At 32.0% G+C, this 20,063-nt stretch overlaps 2 protein-coding genes across 3 annotated transcripts in view; one reads left to right on the top strand and one right to left on the bottom strand.

Annotated features, from left to right (window-relative positions):
- The window catches only part of LOC143242065 (protein FAM91A1), a 39,790-nt gene extending 32,023 nt beyond the window's left edge, over positions 1-7,767 (bottom strand). For both annotated transcript variants that reach the window (XM_076485424.1, XM_076485425.1), the window contains exons 1-6: positions 7,557-7,767; positions 6,741-6,825; positions 4,236-4,387; positions 1,181-1,238; positions 663-730; positions 17-139 (exon numbers count right to left, since the gene is read on the bottom strand). In XM_076485424.1, the coding sequence (XP_076341539.1) occupies positions 17-139; positions 663-730; positions 1,181-1,238; positions 4,236-4,387; positions 6,741-6,825; positions 7,557-7,628 (558 nt within the window). In that variant the 5' untranslated portion in view covers positions 7,629-7,767. The remainder of the gene's footprint in view (positions 1-16; positions 140-662; positions 731-1,180; positions 1,239-4,235; positions 4,388-6,740; positions 6,826-7,556) is intronic.
- A 2,982-nt stretch (positions 7,768-10,749) lies between these two features.
- LOC143241738 (rho-associated protein kinase 2-like) overlaps positions 10,750-20,063 on the top strand; it is a 76,361-nt gene continuing 67,047 nt past the window's right edge. Inside the window, exons 1-4 of the mRNA XM_076484963.1 lie at positions 10,750-10,880; positions 12,981-13,080; positions 18,191-18,272; positions 18,992-19,092. Of these exons, the coding sequence (XP_076341078.1) occupies positions 10,855-10,880; positions 12,981-13,080; positions 18,191-18,272; positions 18,992-19,092 (309 nt within the window). The 5' untranslated portion in view covers positions 10,750-10,854. The remainder of the gene's footprint in view (positions 10,881-12,980; positions 13,081-18,190; positions 18,273-18,991; positions 19,093-20,063) is intronic.

Here is a 20,063-nt window from a genome sequence, read left to right as displayed (position 1 = left end):
GTGTTTTAACTTTTACCTTGATGTCGTCTTCTGTAACAAAGCCAACGTGAACAGTCCACCAGGGTTCAATGGGGACTTCTTCAACTGGTTTTAATGGTAGCAATTCTCTCACTGACTTCCTCCGTACACCAAAAAATTTCTAAGAAAATATAAACCACTTAGATTTTTGAATTAAAAAACAAACACCACGTGATCGCATTCCTTTCATAGGTTTAATATTTTAATTAAAAAACAAACACCAGGTGGTTATATTCCTTTCTTAGGATTAATTTTTGAATTAATGTAAAACCTGATCATATGACATAATAGTAGGTTCTCTTACAGAAGTGTCATGAACATAAAACCTGATCATATGACTATAATAGAAGGTTCTTTAACAGAAGTGTCATAAACATAAAACCTGATCATATGACCATAACAGTAGTTTCTTCCACAAAAATGTCATAAATTTAAAACCTGATCGAGTGATCATAATAAATCTTACATGAATTATGGTTGCCATGAGATCATGTATACATCCATTTTAAAATTAAAACAAAAAGATCATATCAACTGGAATCACTAAAGTTATTCATTCCCCCAAGATATTTTATATGAAGTTAAGTCATGTTTTTAAATAGCTAACAACAGCATTTTGGTGAGATGACACAAGTGAGATTTACCTTAGAGGACCGACATTGATTCATTAGTTCGATATATTGGTTTCTTCCTATACCCAAGAGTCGCAGACCTACAGAAATATAAAACCAGAATTGTTTTTTATTAAATTTTAACTGTTTCCTACATGAAGAAATGTCCAATTTAATACCCAAAATATTATTCTGAAGCAATAGACTTTGAACCAATTTAAACTTAAGTTGTTGACTGAAAAGTTAACACGTGGGTGTCAAGGTGCACACCCTAATCTTGTAGTGTTATATCAAATTTACAACCTTCTCTGATGGTCTACATTTCTAACATGCAGTTTTATATCAGAAAGCTTAAGTCCAAAATTCACTGTCTAAACACTTTATTGATAATGGTGGAAAATCTGGTGACATTTTCTATCATTTGAAAACCAATAAAATAAAAGACACACCAACATCTATAACAGGAACTGTAAATGTATCTAATGTATAAAAGACAGGTAAAGATGGTGATTAGCTTCTAAACTAACAGTTTGTGTTTGTTTGATACTTACAGTCTGCAGCTGTGAAGTTGGGAAGTGAATCATAGCTTTTCTCTTGTTCCATCAAGTCCTAACAACAACAAAAATATAACTGTGATGGAATTAACGTTAAAAGATGTTTTAATTAAACTTTCATTTCTTATTGGAGCATTAAGAAAAAAATTGTTGAAACAAAATTTGTTCTCTTCTTAATTGAAATCCAAGCTATTTAACACTTTTAATGTGGCTGGGATGTATATTTTCCCATGCTCCAACCCCATGACACTGCAACTGATGCAGATGTTTCCCATTATAAATTAGAATTACTGCATCTGATGTATGGAAGTAAAATGTGTTAGAATGTATTTGTTGTCGTCCCACCTAATGATGATACATGGTTCCCTTCTGTTACCAATAAGATGACTAAACAGAATGTACAATAACTGGATGCTAACCTGCTACTATCACTGGAGTGGTGAGTTGTAACCCTAATTACTATGTAAGTATGTTTGATGTACAGATAGCTTAGAAGACAGTGTATAAAGTGATGTTAAAATATGTGATGATGAAATAATGAGACAAGAGGATGATAGTTCTACATCTAGTGATGATGAAGTAATGAGACAAGAGGATGATAGTTCTACATCTAGTGATGATGATGAAGTAATGAGACAAGAGGATGATAGTTCTACATGTAGTGATGATGATGATCAAGTAATAAGACAAGAGGATGATAGTTCTACATGTAGTGATGATGATGATGAAGTAATGAGACAAGAGGATGATAGTTCTACATCTAGTGATGATGATGATGAAGTAATGAGACAAGAGGATGATAGTTCTACATCTAATGATGATGATGAAGTAATGAGACAAGAGGATGATAGTTCTACATCTAGTGATGATGATGATGAAGTAATGAGACAAGAAGATGATAGTTCTACATCTAGTGATGATGATGATAAAGTAATGAGACAAGAGGATGATAGTTCTACATCTAGTGATGATGATGAAGTAATGAGACAAGAGGATGATAGTTCTACATCTAGTGATGATGATGATGATGAAGTAATAAGACAAGAGAATGACAGTTCTACATCAAGTGATGATGATGAAGTAATGAGACAAGAGGATGATAGTTCTACATCTAGTGATGATGATGATGAAGTAATGTGACAAGAGGATGACAGATGTAGTAGTTTGATTATTACTCTTGTATTATGTCTCATCACACTTTATGTCTCACTCTCATTACTGGTTAAGTTGCATTTCAACCACAATGCTGTATGTTATAATGCAACAACCTAATGAACTCTTCATGTTGAGCAAAGACCTTGTTGGCAGCCCTGAGCAACAGAAAAAGCGTTATTACTCATTTCTGTAATGAAAGCCAGTAAAATAGTAGGATACAATAAACTATTATCAACTACAATGTGTTGTAGTGGTACAATTATTATCCAATAAGCTATTCTTGTTATAAAAATAGTTGATGAAGACATATTTAGAAAACTGGTTTTGATAAATGTTGTGTAAACTATAAGTGCATTATCCTTCAGAGTGATAAGTGTTTTTTACAAAACACCCAAACAGAGGTCTGAATTTTTTGCTTAAAAATATGGCAAAATTACAATTTCAAGAATCCAATCCCATGAATGGATCAGGTAACAGTGACTACAAATCATAACTCAAAATGGTAAAAAACAATAAAACACTACACGATCTTTTTAATGGTAGGTTCTAATTGTTGTTCACATTATATATTACACAAACAGTAGACGATCTTTTTAATGGAAGGTTCTAATTGTTGTTCACATTATCTATTACTCAAACAGTAGACGATCTTTTTAATGGTTGGTTCTAATTGTTGTTCACATTATCTATTACACAAACAGTAGACGATCTTTTTAATGGTAGGTTCTAATTGTTGTTCACATTATATATTACACAAACAGTAGACGATCTTTTTAATGGTAGGTTCTAATTGTTGTTCACATTATCTATTACACAAACAGCAGACGATCTTTTTAATGGTAGGTTCTAATTGTTGTTCACATTATCTATTACACAAACAGTAGACGATCTTTTTAATGGTAGGTTCTAATTGTTGTTCACATTATCTATTACACAAACAGCAGATGATCTTTTTAATGGTAGGTTCTAATTGTTGTTCACATTATCTATTACACAAACAGTAGACGATCTTTTTAATGGTAGGTTCTAATTGCTGTTCACATTATCTATTACTCAAACACTGCACGATCTTTTTAATGGTAGGTTCTAATTGTTGTTCACAATATCTATTACACAAACAGCAGACGATCTTTTTAATGGTAGGTTCTAATTGTTGTTCACATTATCTATTACACAAACAGTAGACGATCTTTTTAATGGTAGGTTCTAATTGCTGTTCACATTATCTATTACTCAAACACTGCACGATCTTTTTAATGGTAGGTTCTAATTGTTGTTCACATTATCTATTACACAAACAGTAGACGATCTTTTTAATGGTAGGTTCTAATTGCTGTTCACATTATCTATTACTCAAACACTGCACGATCTTTTTAATGGTAGGTTCTAATTGTTGTTCACATTATCTATTGCTCAAACAGTACACGATTTTTTTAATGGTAGGTTCTAATTGCTGTTCACATTATCTATTACACAAACAGTAGACGATCTTTTTAATGGTAGGTTCTAATTGCTGTTCACATTATCTATTACTCAAACACTGCACGATCTTTTTAATGGTAGGTTCTAATTGTTGTTCACATTATCTATTGCTCAAACAGTACACGATTTTTTTTAATGGTAGGTTCTAATTGCTGTTCACATTATCTATTACTCAAACAGTACACGATCTTTTTAATGGTAGGTTCTAATTGCTGTTCACATTATCTATTACTCAAACACTGCACGATCTTTTTAATGGTAGGTTCTAATTGTTCACATTATCTATTACACAAACAGTAGACGATCTTTTTAATGGTAGGTTCTAATTGTTGTTCACATTATCTATTACTCAAACATTACACAATCTATTACTCAAACAGCACACGATCTATTACTCAGAGTACATCAGTTTTACCTGCATCGTTGCTATGTAGTATTGAAAAGCAGTGATTCTCATGCCCGTTACAATGAAGTCTGATAAATGGTAAGGGTACAGCATCAGATGTTCCCGACTGTAACGGAGAAGCTCTTCATAGTAGCCTTTTTCATTCCTCTTGACATGTCGAACTGTTTAGTGTAACAAGAAATATTATTAAAGAGCATCAACTATATGCTTGTTTAAGTCTATCATTCGACAGTGCTTTTCAAAAAACTTGGTTTATTGATGTATATTAGATTCTATAACACTAACTTCTATATCAAATTCACACATTTCAAAACCTGATTTAAATCCAAGCTCAATTCTTTTTCCCTTTGCACACTTTCATTTAGCCATCAAACATAAACATAACATTTTTGGACAAAATGGGACCTATTGTTCCATCTTGGCTGTTTCATCCTCTAAACTAAATTAAAATACTTTCAAAAATAAAAACTTTAAGCCAGTCATCCATACACTTTACAGACTTTTTCTCAAACTCACATACATTTATAACCTCTATGACAACTGAAGGCAACCCATTCCAGATGCCAACCACCCTGTTAGAAAAATAAAATGGTCTCGGCTGAAGATGACTTGTACCCTGACAAAAATTTATATTTGTGTCCTCTGGTCCTAGTATTCTCATTGTTGAGTATAAAAAAAGATGATACATCAACAGTATTAACTTCCTTTATAATCTAAAACACCTCAATCAAATCCCTCCAACACTTCTTCAAGAGAAAACAGTTTGAAAGAATTCAACCTCTCCTTGTATGACAGCCCCTACATCCTACGTACCATTCTGATAACCCTTCTCTTAATCCTTTCCAAGAATTCAATGTCCCTCTTAAGATAAGGAGCCTAAGAATGAATACAATATTCCAAATGTGGCCTAACCAGTGGCCTGTATAATAAAAGTATAACCTCTTTAGACTGGTATTCAACATTTCTGTAAATAACACCTAAAATCCTATTTGTCCTACTGCTAGCAACAACAACACTGATTGGATGGCTTTAGAAACTGATCAACTATTACAATAAGATATCTCTCCTTCATAAAACTGTTAAGGTTATTCCCATCACAATTAGATTTATAATTCAAAATATGAGAGCACACACCCAATATAATAACCTACATACATTAATATGATAACCTAATTACAGTAATGTAATACTAATATGTAATAATGTAATACTAATGTAATATTAATGTAATACATACATTAATATGATAGCACACACTCAATATGATAACCTACATACATTAATATAGCACACACTAAATATGATAACCTACATAATTAATATCATGAACTTGTTATAATTAAAACATATTTGTCATTTATTTGCCCAATATTTTATTAAATCAACTAAATCCTTTTGTAAATCAGTAACATCCTGCTCACATCCAACAACATCTTAATATCATCAGTGAAATTAATTAATTTATTTATCTTCCTTCATCTGCATCATTGATGTATATCTAAGACTGAGACCTGAGGTACCGTACTTGTGACATTAATCCACTTAAGACTGAGACCTAAGGTAACCGTACTTGTGACATTAATCCACTTAAGACTGAGACCTGAGGTACCTTACTTGTGACATTGATCCAGTTTAACTGAATTCAATTTGTAACAATCCTTTGCTTTCTTTCATCCAGCCACTCTTCTATCCAACTACTTATCATCCACACCTGCATAGATAGATCTTTTTACAAGCCTTTAATGTGGCATCTTGTCAAATGCTTCCTGAGGGTTCCGATACACCAAATCTACACTCTCACCTTCATTTACATACACAGTAACCTTTTCAAAAAATGTCAAAAGGTCTTACAGCTCCCCCTCTCTTCCAATAAGGAATATATTTACTTTACATAAACATTTATATTTAAAAACCTTCCACACCTGATCTGTGTCTCCAAATAGCTCAGCTGTCCAATTCACAACAGATAATTCTTGTCGCATCCCTTCAAAGTATGTAAAGAAAACATAATAACGTCCTTATATCCACATACAGCAAAACATCAAACCTAATGGAGAAATGATCACTTGCACCTGTACATCCTCCAGTTTCCACCGTCTAATTAGTTGATTATTTTCATGATGCTCATCACTTTCCTTCTGATTAATATATTATTTATAAGTTACTAATTGATGCTGTCAATATTCATAGGTAATTATTTAATCAAGTTCCTTGCCCAGTGCTAGAGGTAATCATGCCTCGCTTTTAAATGACCAAATACAAGGAAGGCAACTAATCAACACCATCCACTGCCAATTTTTGGACCACTCTTGTCAAGACTGACCATCACTCTTATAATATACCTACAGCCACAAAGCACAGTGTAATTTCTTTTAGTTTTTGGCACGAAGCATGATAACTCAGGTTTACTGTCTCACCTATGGGCCCTGTGCAACCCCAAATAGACTCAACTGTATTCCATATCCTCCTAAATTTTAAACTTTTATAATCCATTCATGTATACTAGGTACCTACTCAGATTTCCACGGTAACGAAGTTGGTTCTTCACACTGTAATGTGCTACACACTTGTCATACTCTTTCTGAGAATTTCCTAGCAGCTACAAAAAATAAATAAATTGCTCAATAAAAAGAAATTTAAACATATTTATGTATTATTCACTTGCAATAAATCTATGACAATTACAAGCATTTTACTTTATCTGTACATAGTGCACAAATTTAAACTTTGTTACTGATTGTCTCAAATTAATTTAAAAGATAAATATACTTCGATTAAAGCAGGTACAATAACAGGAATACAGTAGTGAAAAAATTTTGCAAAATCAAATGAAGTCTTTATGTTTAATTACTGCAAACTACCACAAAAAACGAAATCAATATATTATAATTATTTACCTTTTAAGTTACTTTGCCAACTACACCATAATATGATTTGACATAAAATAATTACTTAATAACAGATTTGGTATTGTTAATTCTGTCATAAGCTTATGAAAATGATATTTTTATTTTTACATGTTGAAATGGCAATCTTAAAGAGTTTGAGTTATGACTTCACTGAAGCATAGAGAAATTACTAATGTTAAAGTATATCTTAGAATGAACTTGGATATCTTTATTTGGATCTTTACAAAGAACTCTATGTCCTTTCTAATTTAAGCCAGTTGACTAAGTGAACAGTTTTAACTATTAATAACATCAAACTATAATCTACTGACAAGTTACTACTGATACCAGTATACTTCTATTGGTAGTACCATTATTATTTAGCAAAAACATATACTACAGTATACTATGCAGTACTACTATTAGCATTACTAGATCATACCTGCTTAACAGTGGACGGTAACTTTGTCCAAGTACAGTTTTGTCTAATATAATTATCAATATCTGCGCTCATTTTCGATCAAAGAAACGAATGGCATTCCTCAACACTAATAACTCTCCCAACAACAATACTTACAAGTAATTTGGACAATAACATTAATAAACAATCACGTAATCTTGCCGATCATGAACTACTTGTACATAAGTGCCCTATAACTCATGAAAATCAAAATGAGTCAAACATACAAATATAAGAAAATCAAAACTAACATTTTATGACTTCAATAAATTAAATATATTTAAAATATTGTGATTATTTATATGCAAAAAATAATCTTTTAGACAGCTAAATCATGTGTGCTAACTCAAAGTAGAAATTTAATATTAAAAGCAGAATAACAGATATAAACTTGTATCGAACTAAAACTTCATTCCTGTTCCAGTTGTAAAGGATGTGGCTTGTAATCCTGTGTATTCTGTTAATTTACTATTTGTAATTTGTATTTGCATTGGTTTAATTTAGAAAGAAATTATCATGATGATGATGTAATATAAACCTTGAAATTTAAAAGAGATAAGGTCTCTGAAAAGATTTAGATATACGTCAATACAAGGGTGAGATTTAAGTGTGAGACCCTGAGAAGTGAATAAGTAATTAGTGATTGCATATTGAATAAGCAGTCTAATTTACTGTTAATACTAAGAGCTGCTGTGTTTATTCTTTCACAAGTCCGTAAGGAAAAGGGTTCGGTAGGGCTTACTGAACATGTATTTTTGTGATGTAAAAACAAATTATGTTTAAGATATTTAATGTTTTCTACATAGTTTACGTTCATTTGATGAAGGATTAGCATTTTTTTTTGGTTTGAAAAGTCACATGTCCTCAGAAACTCAGTAGTATAAGCATGCTTTGCACAATGTGTGATGGTTTTTGATTTAAAAGATTAGAAACCCCTGTCAAACGTTATACGTGTAGGCCTGATTATATTCCTTGATCGATTAATTACAAAATTCTGTACAGGGTTACATTAGTAATGTTGTTTTTCTTGAAACGTTGTTTGTGAACCTAGGTCTACTTCATATGTCAAATTCAATTTAGTCTGAAGCAAATGTCCCCCAGTGTCTCAGCGGTATGTCTTCGGACTTGCAACGCTAAAATCTGGGTTTCGATACCCGTTGTGGCAGAGCACAGATAGCCCATTGTGTATCTTTGTGCTTAATTCAAAACAACAACAACTGAAGCAAATATTATTGAAAAATAAATAAATTCCTTATAGTTTTGTTAACTGGACTTAACATTAATTTTACCAAGTAATTCAAAAAAGCTCGCTCAACTTTAGAACACATTACAGCACATGTGTCAGAAGTAAGATTATTTCGGTGGAAATAAAATAGAACTTTTGCTAAACTTCAACTTCAAGATGCTAAAAAGGTCATGAAATGAGATTGACGTATATTTTGAGTCAATTAGGAATTTATGTGGATAAAAACAGCAGATCAAGATTTTTCACTATTTCTGATGAGCTACAAAATGGCAGTACATGAAAGTACTGCGTGTTAACACTGTTCTCTCTAAATTTTGTTTGTATTGGATGGACTACAAACTTTTCTGAGCTATGCTTCCCTGTCGAGCACGTTTCTTGAATGGCTGTTGGCGCTAGGCCCAGCATGGACAGGTGGTTAGGTCACTCGACTCGTAATCTGAGGTTCACCGGTTCGAATCCCCGTTACATTAAACATGATAGCCTTTTCAGCCGTGGGGTCTTTATATGTGACGGTCTATCCAACTATTTGTTAGTAAAAGAGTAGCCCAAGAGGTGGCAGTGAGTGGTGATGATTAGCTGCCTTTCATTTAGTCTTACACTACTAATTTAAGGACAGCTAACGCATATTGTCCTCGTTTAGCTTTGCGCAAAATTCAAACCAAACCAAACCTATTGGTGTTTGGACTCCTGTATTGTTAACATTGTAGGCCTATATCTTATACACGAAATTATTACCATCTGACTAAGTTATGTTGTTTATAATATGCAGTACTTGCCAGATTATTTCGCTGCCAACCATAGGCGCAGCTTAAAGGATTACAGAGAACATACCATTAACGTTAATGTTTTGGAAATAACTTAAAATGCAAGTTATCCAGTGGACAGTCATCCATCAAAGTCTTAAACAGAATATGAACAAAGATTAAGGGGAAAATAATGATGTAAGATTTCAATCAGCTAGTGTTTAAATGAGAACCTACTATGATGTTAATATTAATAACGCTGATTTCTATTAATGTGACATGGTATAGGTCTATAATATTTGCTGCAAGAAAGGACAAACTCCAAAGTGCAGCAAGTGTTGGAAGGAAACATATTCTATACTGGAAAGAACCAGTAAAATAGTTTACAGAATCTGGAAGATGAGAGAGTCAAAAACAAACTATAGTCGAACCAATCTTTTTTTCTTTTTTTTTAATACTTCAGAAAGAGAAGCTAAGTTAACTACCACGAATTCCTTTCAAATTCGGTTTAAGATTTATAACCACATTTTTTGCCTTCTAGTTTGTCCAGATATATGAGATATAGAAAGAGAGACTGATCGACTATCACACCAATATTTTTTTAGTTCCCCAGTGGATCGACGCTAAATTATCATAAGGGCGAATTCCTCGTGGTGGCTAGAAAATCTAAAACCTACTGTGTTGCTTTACGCTAAAAAGTAGACATTATGTGATAACTATATATTATATTTGAATGCAAAACGTATATAGCATGATGTAATTAAGTGGCATAAGGTGGCGCACATTTTTTCTCATGATAGTAATATAACATTGGTAGGGTTAACACTATAACAAAATGTAACGTTTAAGGTTGGTGTACTTGTATTAGTATTCATTTTACCGATTTTGGGTAAACATCTGGGTTTGGTTGTGTAAGAGAAATCTAGTAAAAACAAAAGTAATATATCTTCAGCTATCTGGACTAAATATCATTGTGTTGGAGGGAGATGTATTATACATTTTTGCGTTCTACTATTATCATTAGTATAATTATATTGGTCGACAATTGATGTGATTCAGGGTATAAACGAAAAGAGTAATTTACGACAGACGTATCTCGGGTACGCAATTTGTAAAATGAGGTTAATTAGTTTGAATGCTTTAATCGTTATGATATTGTATCTTATTTCCTGATACGTTAGTTATTATGCAACAACATGAATAAGTAAATTTTAAAATATATTGCATCTTATATCAAAGTTTAAACCACTGTAAATAGTGTAATTTGTAGTTATGATAGTGTAATGGGAATATGAAGTGCAGTTACTTAATTACTGTGTAAGAACTCGAATTTTTTTCTGTTCCAGTTTACAGTAAACGTAAAAGTAACGTAGTGTTTAATTTATTCAGAAGCTTTGTATTTCTTTTAGCCTTAGAAGTTAGAACATTGTATCTATCTTCTGTCATCTGTAGGCTATAATTTGTTTACATATTTAGGATCAGTAATGTAGAACTTCCAGTTAATAATATTAATGTACTGGTGATTTTAATTTCATAATTGTATTTGTGTTTGAAACATAAATTCAGTAAAATATAATGAAAATTGTTGCAGTTAGGCTCAAGGAAAGATCTTATATTAATAATATTTTAATGTAATGAAAATTGTTGCAGTTAGGCTCAAGGAAAGATCTTATATTAATAATATTTTAATGACATCAGTGCAAAACATCACACCCACGAAATATGGAGTCACAATGGCCAGTAAGTTAAATGTGTAGCAACATAAAAAAAATGTTCTCTCAGAGAATGTTTGGTCCATTGAAAATAGCGGTTAGCATTTAAAATTTTCTTGTGATTTTCTGTCAGAATTAGTGAAACTTTTTTTTTATCTAAACATATCCAACAATTAAAAACAATGAGACTGGCACTTCACTTTATGTTATTTGTTAAAAAATTGTAAAGTTAAATGTTACACAAAAAGTAATTCTTCTTAGAATTCATGTTCACAATTATCTTTCTACAGTGTTTATACTGACATTTGTATTTCGAATACACTACTTAAAAAATAAGGTTTACCACAGCAAACTTTGGTGTAGTTTTAATGTACACACACTTAACAACTGTTATTGGGAATTTGAAGATTTACAGTTAAACTTAAATTCAAGTTTTCTATGCTGTTTTATGAATGAAGGTGTATATATTGAATATTATTTTTCACACCTAAAGCTGCATAACTCAATTGAATGTGTAATTTTTAAGTGTTGGTTTCCAAGACATTGTCAACAAATAATGAATACAACATTCTTTGGTTGGTTGTTGCACAACAGTTTTAAAGAATATATAATGTAGAATTGTTTGTCTGAGTGCCCAAGGTGTTTGTAATGAATATTTAAGACACCATTTTAGCGTGGAGTGTTCAAGACATTTGCAATGAATGTTGAAAACTGTTGTTTGAGTGATACAGGTTTTGAAAATATTTATTTTATTTGATGAACACTATATTAATAAACTAATTAAATATAATTGATTAACAGATGGTACCAGATGGTACATTGTTGTATTCACACAAGTTTCAATCAACAATACCTTTGTTAACCTGAAGATGACCCAAGAAGGTTGAAATGTTGTTCGCTGCTCTATTAGTAAGTGTTAATACCTATACCAGCTGTCCCGAGATACATATTTGCTAATGAATTTACAACTCTGTTAATCAATTATATTTAATTAGTTTATTAATATAGTTGTGTTCATCAAATAAAATGAATATTTTCAAAACCTGTAACACACAAACAAACATCAGTTTTCAATATTCATTGCAAATGTCTTGAACATAATGGTATGGTGTGTAAATACAACTAGATGGTACATTGTTGTAGTTATGTTGGTAAGATATTGTCATTGAAACTTGTGTGAATAATTGTGGTACTTTGTTGTGGTCATGTAGGCATGGTATTGTGTGAAATGTGAATACAACTAGATGGTACTTTATTGTGGTCATGTTTGTATGGTATTATTATGTGAAACTTGTGTAAATACAACTAGATGGTACATTGTTGTGGTCAGGTAGGCAGGGTATTGTTTGTGAATAGAACTAGATGGTACTTTGTTGTGTGCATATAAGCATGGTATTGTGATGTGAAACGTGTGTGAATACAAGTAAAAGATACATTGTTGTGGTCCTCTTGGGTAGGTCTAACTTTTATGAAAACAGCTAGAAAATAGAATGCTATATTTGTATAGAGAATGTTTTATGTGTGAATGTAACTAGAATGTAGCGACAGTGGTTAGGGTTGTATGAGGAATGTTCTTAAAGTGTAAAACATATTTAAGGACAATAATCTAAACTTGTACACATTTGTAAAAGAACATATATATGTATTCCATGGTTGTTATCCCAAGACAACTCAACTATCATATGAAGAATTTTCTCATTTCCAGGATGGACTTCATACCAGATGAAGACAGGAAGCAAAGACTACAAAAATTGGAACAGTGGTTAGTGAACCACAGGTCAGAAATCAATGTTGATAGCCTTTTGGTATGTACATTTTTCTTTGTTTTTTACTGAATCTCTATCGTACATTAAATCTGATGTCAGAAAGACTTCACACAATGATTTGTTTACTTTTCTGAAATTTACATAACAGAGCAAACTGTTTCTCTGCAGCAGGGTTGGCCAAACCGTTGCTCGTGGAAATATGTTAGCTGAGCTCATTTTTGCATCACAATTAATATAAAAGGTAAATAAAAAAATTTCAAGCTTTATAATTATTTACTGGGTATAAACTGAGAGTCCACTGGACTAAAATGTGAGTTTAAAGTTCATGGTGAGTAAATATATTTAGTAATTTAAATCCTAATTTTAATGTTAGATTTGAGTCAGGGATTAAAGAAATTCCTGATCAACAAGGATTACAGAGGAATTGTATTGGATCTGTAATGATACAAGCAAGGATTACAGAGGAATTGTACTGGATCTGTAATGATACAAGCAAGGATTACAGAGGAATTGTACTGGATCTGTAATCATACAAGCATGAATTACAGAGGTACTGGATCTGTAATCATACAAGCATGAATTACAGAGGTACTGGATCTGTAATGATACAAGGAAGGATTACAGAGGAATTGTACTGGATCTGTAATGATACAAGCAAGGATTACAGAGGAATTGTACTGGATCTGTAATGATACAAGCAAGGATTACAGAGGAATTGCACTGGATCTGTAATCATACAAGGAAGGATTACAGAGGAATTGTGTTGGAGAATCAGTAATTGTACAAGCAGGTGCTGACAATGTTAGTGGGCGTGGCTTGCAATCTGGTGATTGTGGCTGTGTTGCAGGCAGTGAAATTAGTGGAGTGTTAGTGTGATACACGGCACTGTAAAATTTGGTTGCATTACGCATGTTGGAGCTTATTGTTTCTTTTTACTTTAATTTTTAGAAGTGTGAAGGAAGATTGCATCATCAAATTGTAAGAAGCAAAAGTATGAAAGTGTCTCATCTGCAATGTGTTATTCAGTCAGTAACTGCAATGTGTTATTCAGTCAGTAACTTGAAACGCCACAATGAAACAAATCACAAAAACATTTTGTCTGATTATCCACAAATCAGAATTACAGAAAACAAGTTAACTCTGTTAAAATCATCACTAAACAGCCAGCATACACTGTTGGCAACACACAGTAAGGAAGTTGATACAGTGACTGAAGCTAGTTTTGTTATATCATGCAATATTGCTCGTGCAAACTGCGTATTTTTTAATGGTGAATTTGTTAAGAAGAATATAGCTGAAGTTGTTGCAGTGTTAGATGCAAATAACACAAAAGTTCAGTGACTAATAGCACAATCACTGGATTTATGCCACACTACAGAGAGAAGTACCTCCCACATCAATGCTGGTGTTACAGGCAAAATAGAAAATGATTTAAAGAATTCCCTTGCATTCAGCCCTTGACGTATCTAAAGACATACAAGACAACCCACAACTGGCAATATTTGTTTGTTATGTTTCCTCTGGTGTTGTTGTGAAAGAAGAGATATTGGACTTAGTGGCACTCAAAGAAACAACTTGTGGTGTTGACATTGAAAATGCACTTGACAGAGCCTTAACAAATGCTGATATTCCACTGGATAAACTCGTCAGTGTTGCAACAGATGGAACATCTGTAATGGTGGTAAAAAATGCAGGATTAATTGCACTTTTGAAAAGTGATTCCAGCTTTTCAGAGTTTCTCCCTGTTCATTTCATTATTCATCGTGAACACCTGGCAGCCAGATACTTCAAGTATGAAGATGTTATGAAATTTGTTCTTGAAATTTTCAATTTCATATGTTTAAATGGGAAGACCCACCTACAGTTCAAAAATTTTATTGAAGAACTGGAGCTTGAAAATAAACCCAGTGATGTCTCTTTCTACTGCATTGTGAGGTAGCTGTCAACGAGCAGTGTCTTAAATAGGTTTGTGGATCTGTTAGAGCCTATTATTAGTTTTCTTGAAGAAAAAAGATTCTATTTTCAACTGGGAAATGATGAATGGATGCAAGATCTAATGTTCTTTACTGGTGTAATGAATCATCTACAAACTCTCAACTTGGCACTCCAGGGGAAGGATAAGATTCTTTCTGATCTTACTTAGACAATTTTCAATTTTCTGAATAAAATAAGAATTTTTTTTAAAGAGACATTTTGTGAAGAAACTTCAATTACTTTCCCAATCTCAAAAGTAGAGTAAATACATCCCTTGATATTGAAATAAAAAAGCCACAAATTGGAAGAATACAAAGATAACTTACAAGAACTGCTTGATAATACACAGGTTTGCAGAAGCTGAAGCCCTGCTTTGCTTTCCTTGTACTGATGTTTGACGTGATCAACAACGGTAATCCAATTCTTGAACCTCTGGTTATAGGATCATCTGCTTGAAAATGGAACTAATAGAACTACAGGAGGGTCTGGGTCTAAGATGATCCATAAATCTCATTCTACAATTGAGTTCTGGAAGCAAGATCCAGAAATAAAATATCCCGAACTGAAGAAAACCGTTGTGCGACTCAGCTCAATTTTCAGCACAACATCCTGCTGTGAATCACTATACGTTGTAATGAAGCTTGTGAAGATGAAGCATCGTGCTATCCTTGCAAATCAACACCTGATGGAGCTAATTTGTACAGTCTTGACAATACAGCTAGAATTTCAGTGACTCACAACCAAGATGGAAACTCACGTGACCTCTACTAGCCGTAAAGAGCCTAATAATTGTACCGATGTTTGTTTGTGTCAGAAAAATGTTATGATAAGATTGAAATTTAGTAAGGTGGTATCTGATTAAAATAACTCTAATTTTATTGTTTTACATGTTTTGGCCAGATATTTACTAAGATAAATAAATATTAAAAATATCTGTTTTTACCTCTTATTTTTATTTTTGGCAGTCTCGTTTAATGTTAATGAAATGTATATTTGCATATTTTTCTTCCGTAGTTCATTACCGTATTAAATATGCTCAATATAGTTAAAACAATAATCAGCCAGGATTTTGAAAACATTTGGTATATATATATATATATGTACTTTGTGGCTATTGAAACTAATACAATGAAAACTACATACATAAATAAATATTATTACATACATGTATATCTTAATATTTATATAAAATTGATGTAACAATAAAAACGTGTGTAATATTTGTTCATGTTCTCAAGCATCTGAAGTTTATCGTATTTGGCTCTTACGTTAAGCAAGTTTGACCACCCTGCTCTATAGTGTACAGAATTTGTTGTTGCAGTATAGTAAATACAAAATTATTGATTAATTCAGCTAGCATGTGACCAGTAGTTTGTTGAAGGCCAGCATTGCTATCGAACATTTTAAATAGGACTGGAAATATCTGAGGCGTTCTACACTTTTATACCACTTAGGGTTTCAAGTATCTTTCTCTTCCTTTCTTGTATAGTTTTAGAAGCACATATTTTACCATGTTCTGGTTATTCAAAGTAGAAATATTGTTATTTGTGATGGTGTATTCAATTTTAGGCCACATGTTTGTATTGTATAAATGACACTGAAGTCATATTGGGCCACACATTTGACACTACAATTTGTGTAAGTGATACTGAAATCAGTTCAGGCTACACATTTAACAATACAGTTTGTATTGTATAGGAGTAGGGAAGTCAGTTTTAGGCTACACATTTAACAATACAATTTGTATTGTACTGTATAAGGAAGAGTGAAGATAGTTTTAAGCTGCACACTTAACAATACAATTTGTATTGTATAAGGAAGAGTGAAGTCAGTTTTAAGCTGTGCATTTAACAATACAGTTCGTATTGTATAAGGAATAGTGAAGTCAGTTTTAGGCTTCACATTTAACAATACAATTTGTATTGTATTGTGTAAGGAATAGTGAAGTCAGTTTTTAGCTGCACATTTAACAATATAATTTGTATGGTATTGTGTAAGGGATAGTGAGGTCAGTATGAAGCTGCAAATTTAACAATACAATTTGTATTGTATAAGGAATAGTGAAGTCAGTTTCAGGCTACATGTTTGACACTACAATTTTGTTGCCATATTAAAACATAGCAGTGGGATGGAAGCTGTTTCATTAGATTTGATGGTCAGCACTTTAATGGAATTCTTATGAGTCATGTTTTTCTTTGGCCATGGAAACAGCTGCTGGCTTTGAGGTGTGTTTAGATACTGGTTTCTTATTTTTTTTTTACCTTGAAAGCTTTGTTCATATTATTTGTAATAAGAGCAGGATCGCTGCAGTAACTGCTTTGATAAGAAAATTCTCTCTTGTTGTCACAGCTTTCACTTCATACAGATATGTTTGGGATTTGTAGTTCGTTGCTTAAATAGAAGACATTGAAATATCTTCTGTTTGAATTCTTCTATCAAATAAGAGTTCCACCAAATAAGATTCCTTCTTTGTAATAAAGGATGTGTTGTATTTTTCAACTGTAATTTCAAATGGGCAATAACTTGGTGTGTACCAAATACATAAATATTGTACTGTGGCTGACACACCATTACTACTCAGTTAACACTGTTTATAACAATATACTAGAAGTGTTAAAATAAATATTAAAATAAATTATGAGAAGAGTAATCAGATGATATTAGGGGTAAGTACATACAATAAATTAAGAGAGATTTTAATTTTAAAACTGTCTCTGGTTCTTATGTGATGATAACGTGTTTTTCTCTAAATGTTTAGTCTTTCTGAAATTCATACATGTGAATGTGTCAGTACGATATTTTTCAATAAATTTATAATGTTCACATGTAGTGTTTACAGTATTTTCTCTTGTATCAGAAGTTATTGGTTTCATGTTATTATAAACTCTTATCAAATACTGTTATGTGAAGATCTTCTTCTGCTGTGAGTATTTGTTAATGTCTTATAGCAAACTTCTGTGAATTTATCAAATTAAAACTAACTTCTTTTAACAACTGTTATATGTTTTCTTTACAAATATAACTATTACATAGAAACATTTTTTTAAAAGAAATATTAAGAACGTTAAGTTACTTAGGCTCATATGATTCAGTATCTCAATATTGTTGTAATAATAATTTATATCCATTGAAGTATTTATAAAACTTCAGTATTTTGGATTTCATATATTTGTAGGACATGGTGCAGGCTCTGGTCTTCGACTGTAACCATCCTGTTCTACGAAGAACCAAAAACTTTGACGGTTTTTTCAGCAAGTGTTAGTAACAAATTCACATAAAGGTTTCTTTCCAAAATGAATTACCAATTAACTATTTATTTATTAAACAATTACCATAGTTAATATTAAAATTATTATACTTTTCAAAAGTTTCATAAAACTACCTCAGGGAAACTAAAGTGAATGTTTTGGTAAGAAATAAAAACATTTCTATTTCTGTCAGATATGTGTATAACATTTTATAAACGTAAATATAGTTTTCTAAATAAAAAGTTCCTTTTTAACCTGTTTCTCATATATCCATTCATGGTTTGCTAGTTTCCAAAATTGAAAAAAAAAGTGTCTATACAATAATAAAAAAACAAATTTTTCTTATAATGCTTTCCTGTTTACTTAAGTATATAAATTTCTATTTTACACTCTTTGAACTTGAACTAAGTTGGCTTAATGTTGCTTTGCCAGGATGCAAGTTAGAAAGCCCAAGGTTTGAACTTGTGTGTATATACAATAATATTAAAACCTGAGTCTTTGAATTGTTTTTTATTCAGTGCATCACGTTACTACAATTGTGAAATTTATTCAAGTTTAAATATGTTGTCTTAACACATTTCACTTTTGTTTTTGTTCCATATTTGAATATACTTACAATTAATACTCAGTTTTTGCTATCACGTTTGAAGTTTGAGTATAGTACATAAATAATATGTTTTTGTGTTGTAATCCAAGTCAAAGAACAATGATTACTTCTCCACTTTTAGACGAACTGTCTTCTCAAATGATAGCCGAATGTCGATTGAAACCAGAAGATTTTATTGTGATTAAAACCATAGGAAGAGGAGCATTTGGTAAAGTCCAGTTGGTAGGTTATGTACAGTGGATTTCATTTGGTAAAGTCCAGTTGGTAGGTTATGTACAGTGGATTTCATTTGGTAAAGTCCAGTTGGTAGGTTATGTACAGTGGATTTCATTTTGTAAAGTCCAACTGGTAGGTTATGTACAATGGATTTCATTTTGTAAAGTCCAACTGGTAGGTTATGTACAAAGGATTTCATTTTGTAAAGTCCAACTGGTAGGTTATGTACAATGGATTTCATTTTGTAAAGTCCAATTGGTAGGTTATGTACAATGGATTTCATTTGGTAAAGTCCAACTAGTAGGTTATGTACAGTGGATTTCATTTGGTAAAGTCCAACTAGTAGGTTATGTACAATGGATTTCATTTGGTAAAGTCCAACTGGTAGGTTATGTACAATGGATTTCATTTGGTAAAGTCCAATTGGTAGGTTATGTACAATGGATTTCATTTGGTAAAGGCCAGTTGGTAGGTTATGTACAATGGATTTCATTTGGTAAAGTCCAATTGGTAGGTTATGTACAATGGATTTCATTTGGTAAAGGCCAGTTGGTAGGTTATTTACAACGGATTTCATTTGGTAAAGTCCAACTGGTAGGTTATGTACAATGGATTTCATTTGGTAAAGTCCAATTGGTAGGTTATGTACAGTGGATTTCATTTTGTAAAGTCCAACTGGTAGGTTATGTACAATGGATTTCATTTTGTAAAGTCCAACTGGTAGGTTATGTACAATGGATTTCATTTTGTAAAGTCCAACTGGTAGGTTATGTACAAAGGATTTCATTTTGTAAAGTCCAACTGGTAGGTTATGTACAATGGATTTCATTTTGTAAAGTCCAATTGGTAGGTTATGTACAATGGATTTCATTTGGTAAAGTCCAACTAGTAGGTTATGTACAATGGATTTCATTTGGTAAAGTCCAACTGGTAGGTTATGTACAATGGATTTCATTTGGTAAAGTCCAATTGGTAGG

This window comes from Tachypleus tridentatus, unplaced genomic scaffold (genome assembly GCF_004210375.1).
Source record: "Tachypleus tridentatus isolate NWPU-2018 unplaced genomic scaffold, ASM421037v1 Hic_cluster_1, whole genome shotgun sequence".
Classification (NCBI taxonomy): domain Eukaryota; kingdom Metazoa; phylum Arthropoda; class Merostomata; order Xiphosura; family Limulidae; genus Tachypleus; species Tachypleus tridentatus.
This window is presented reverse-complemented; position numbering and strand designations above follow the sequence as displayed.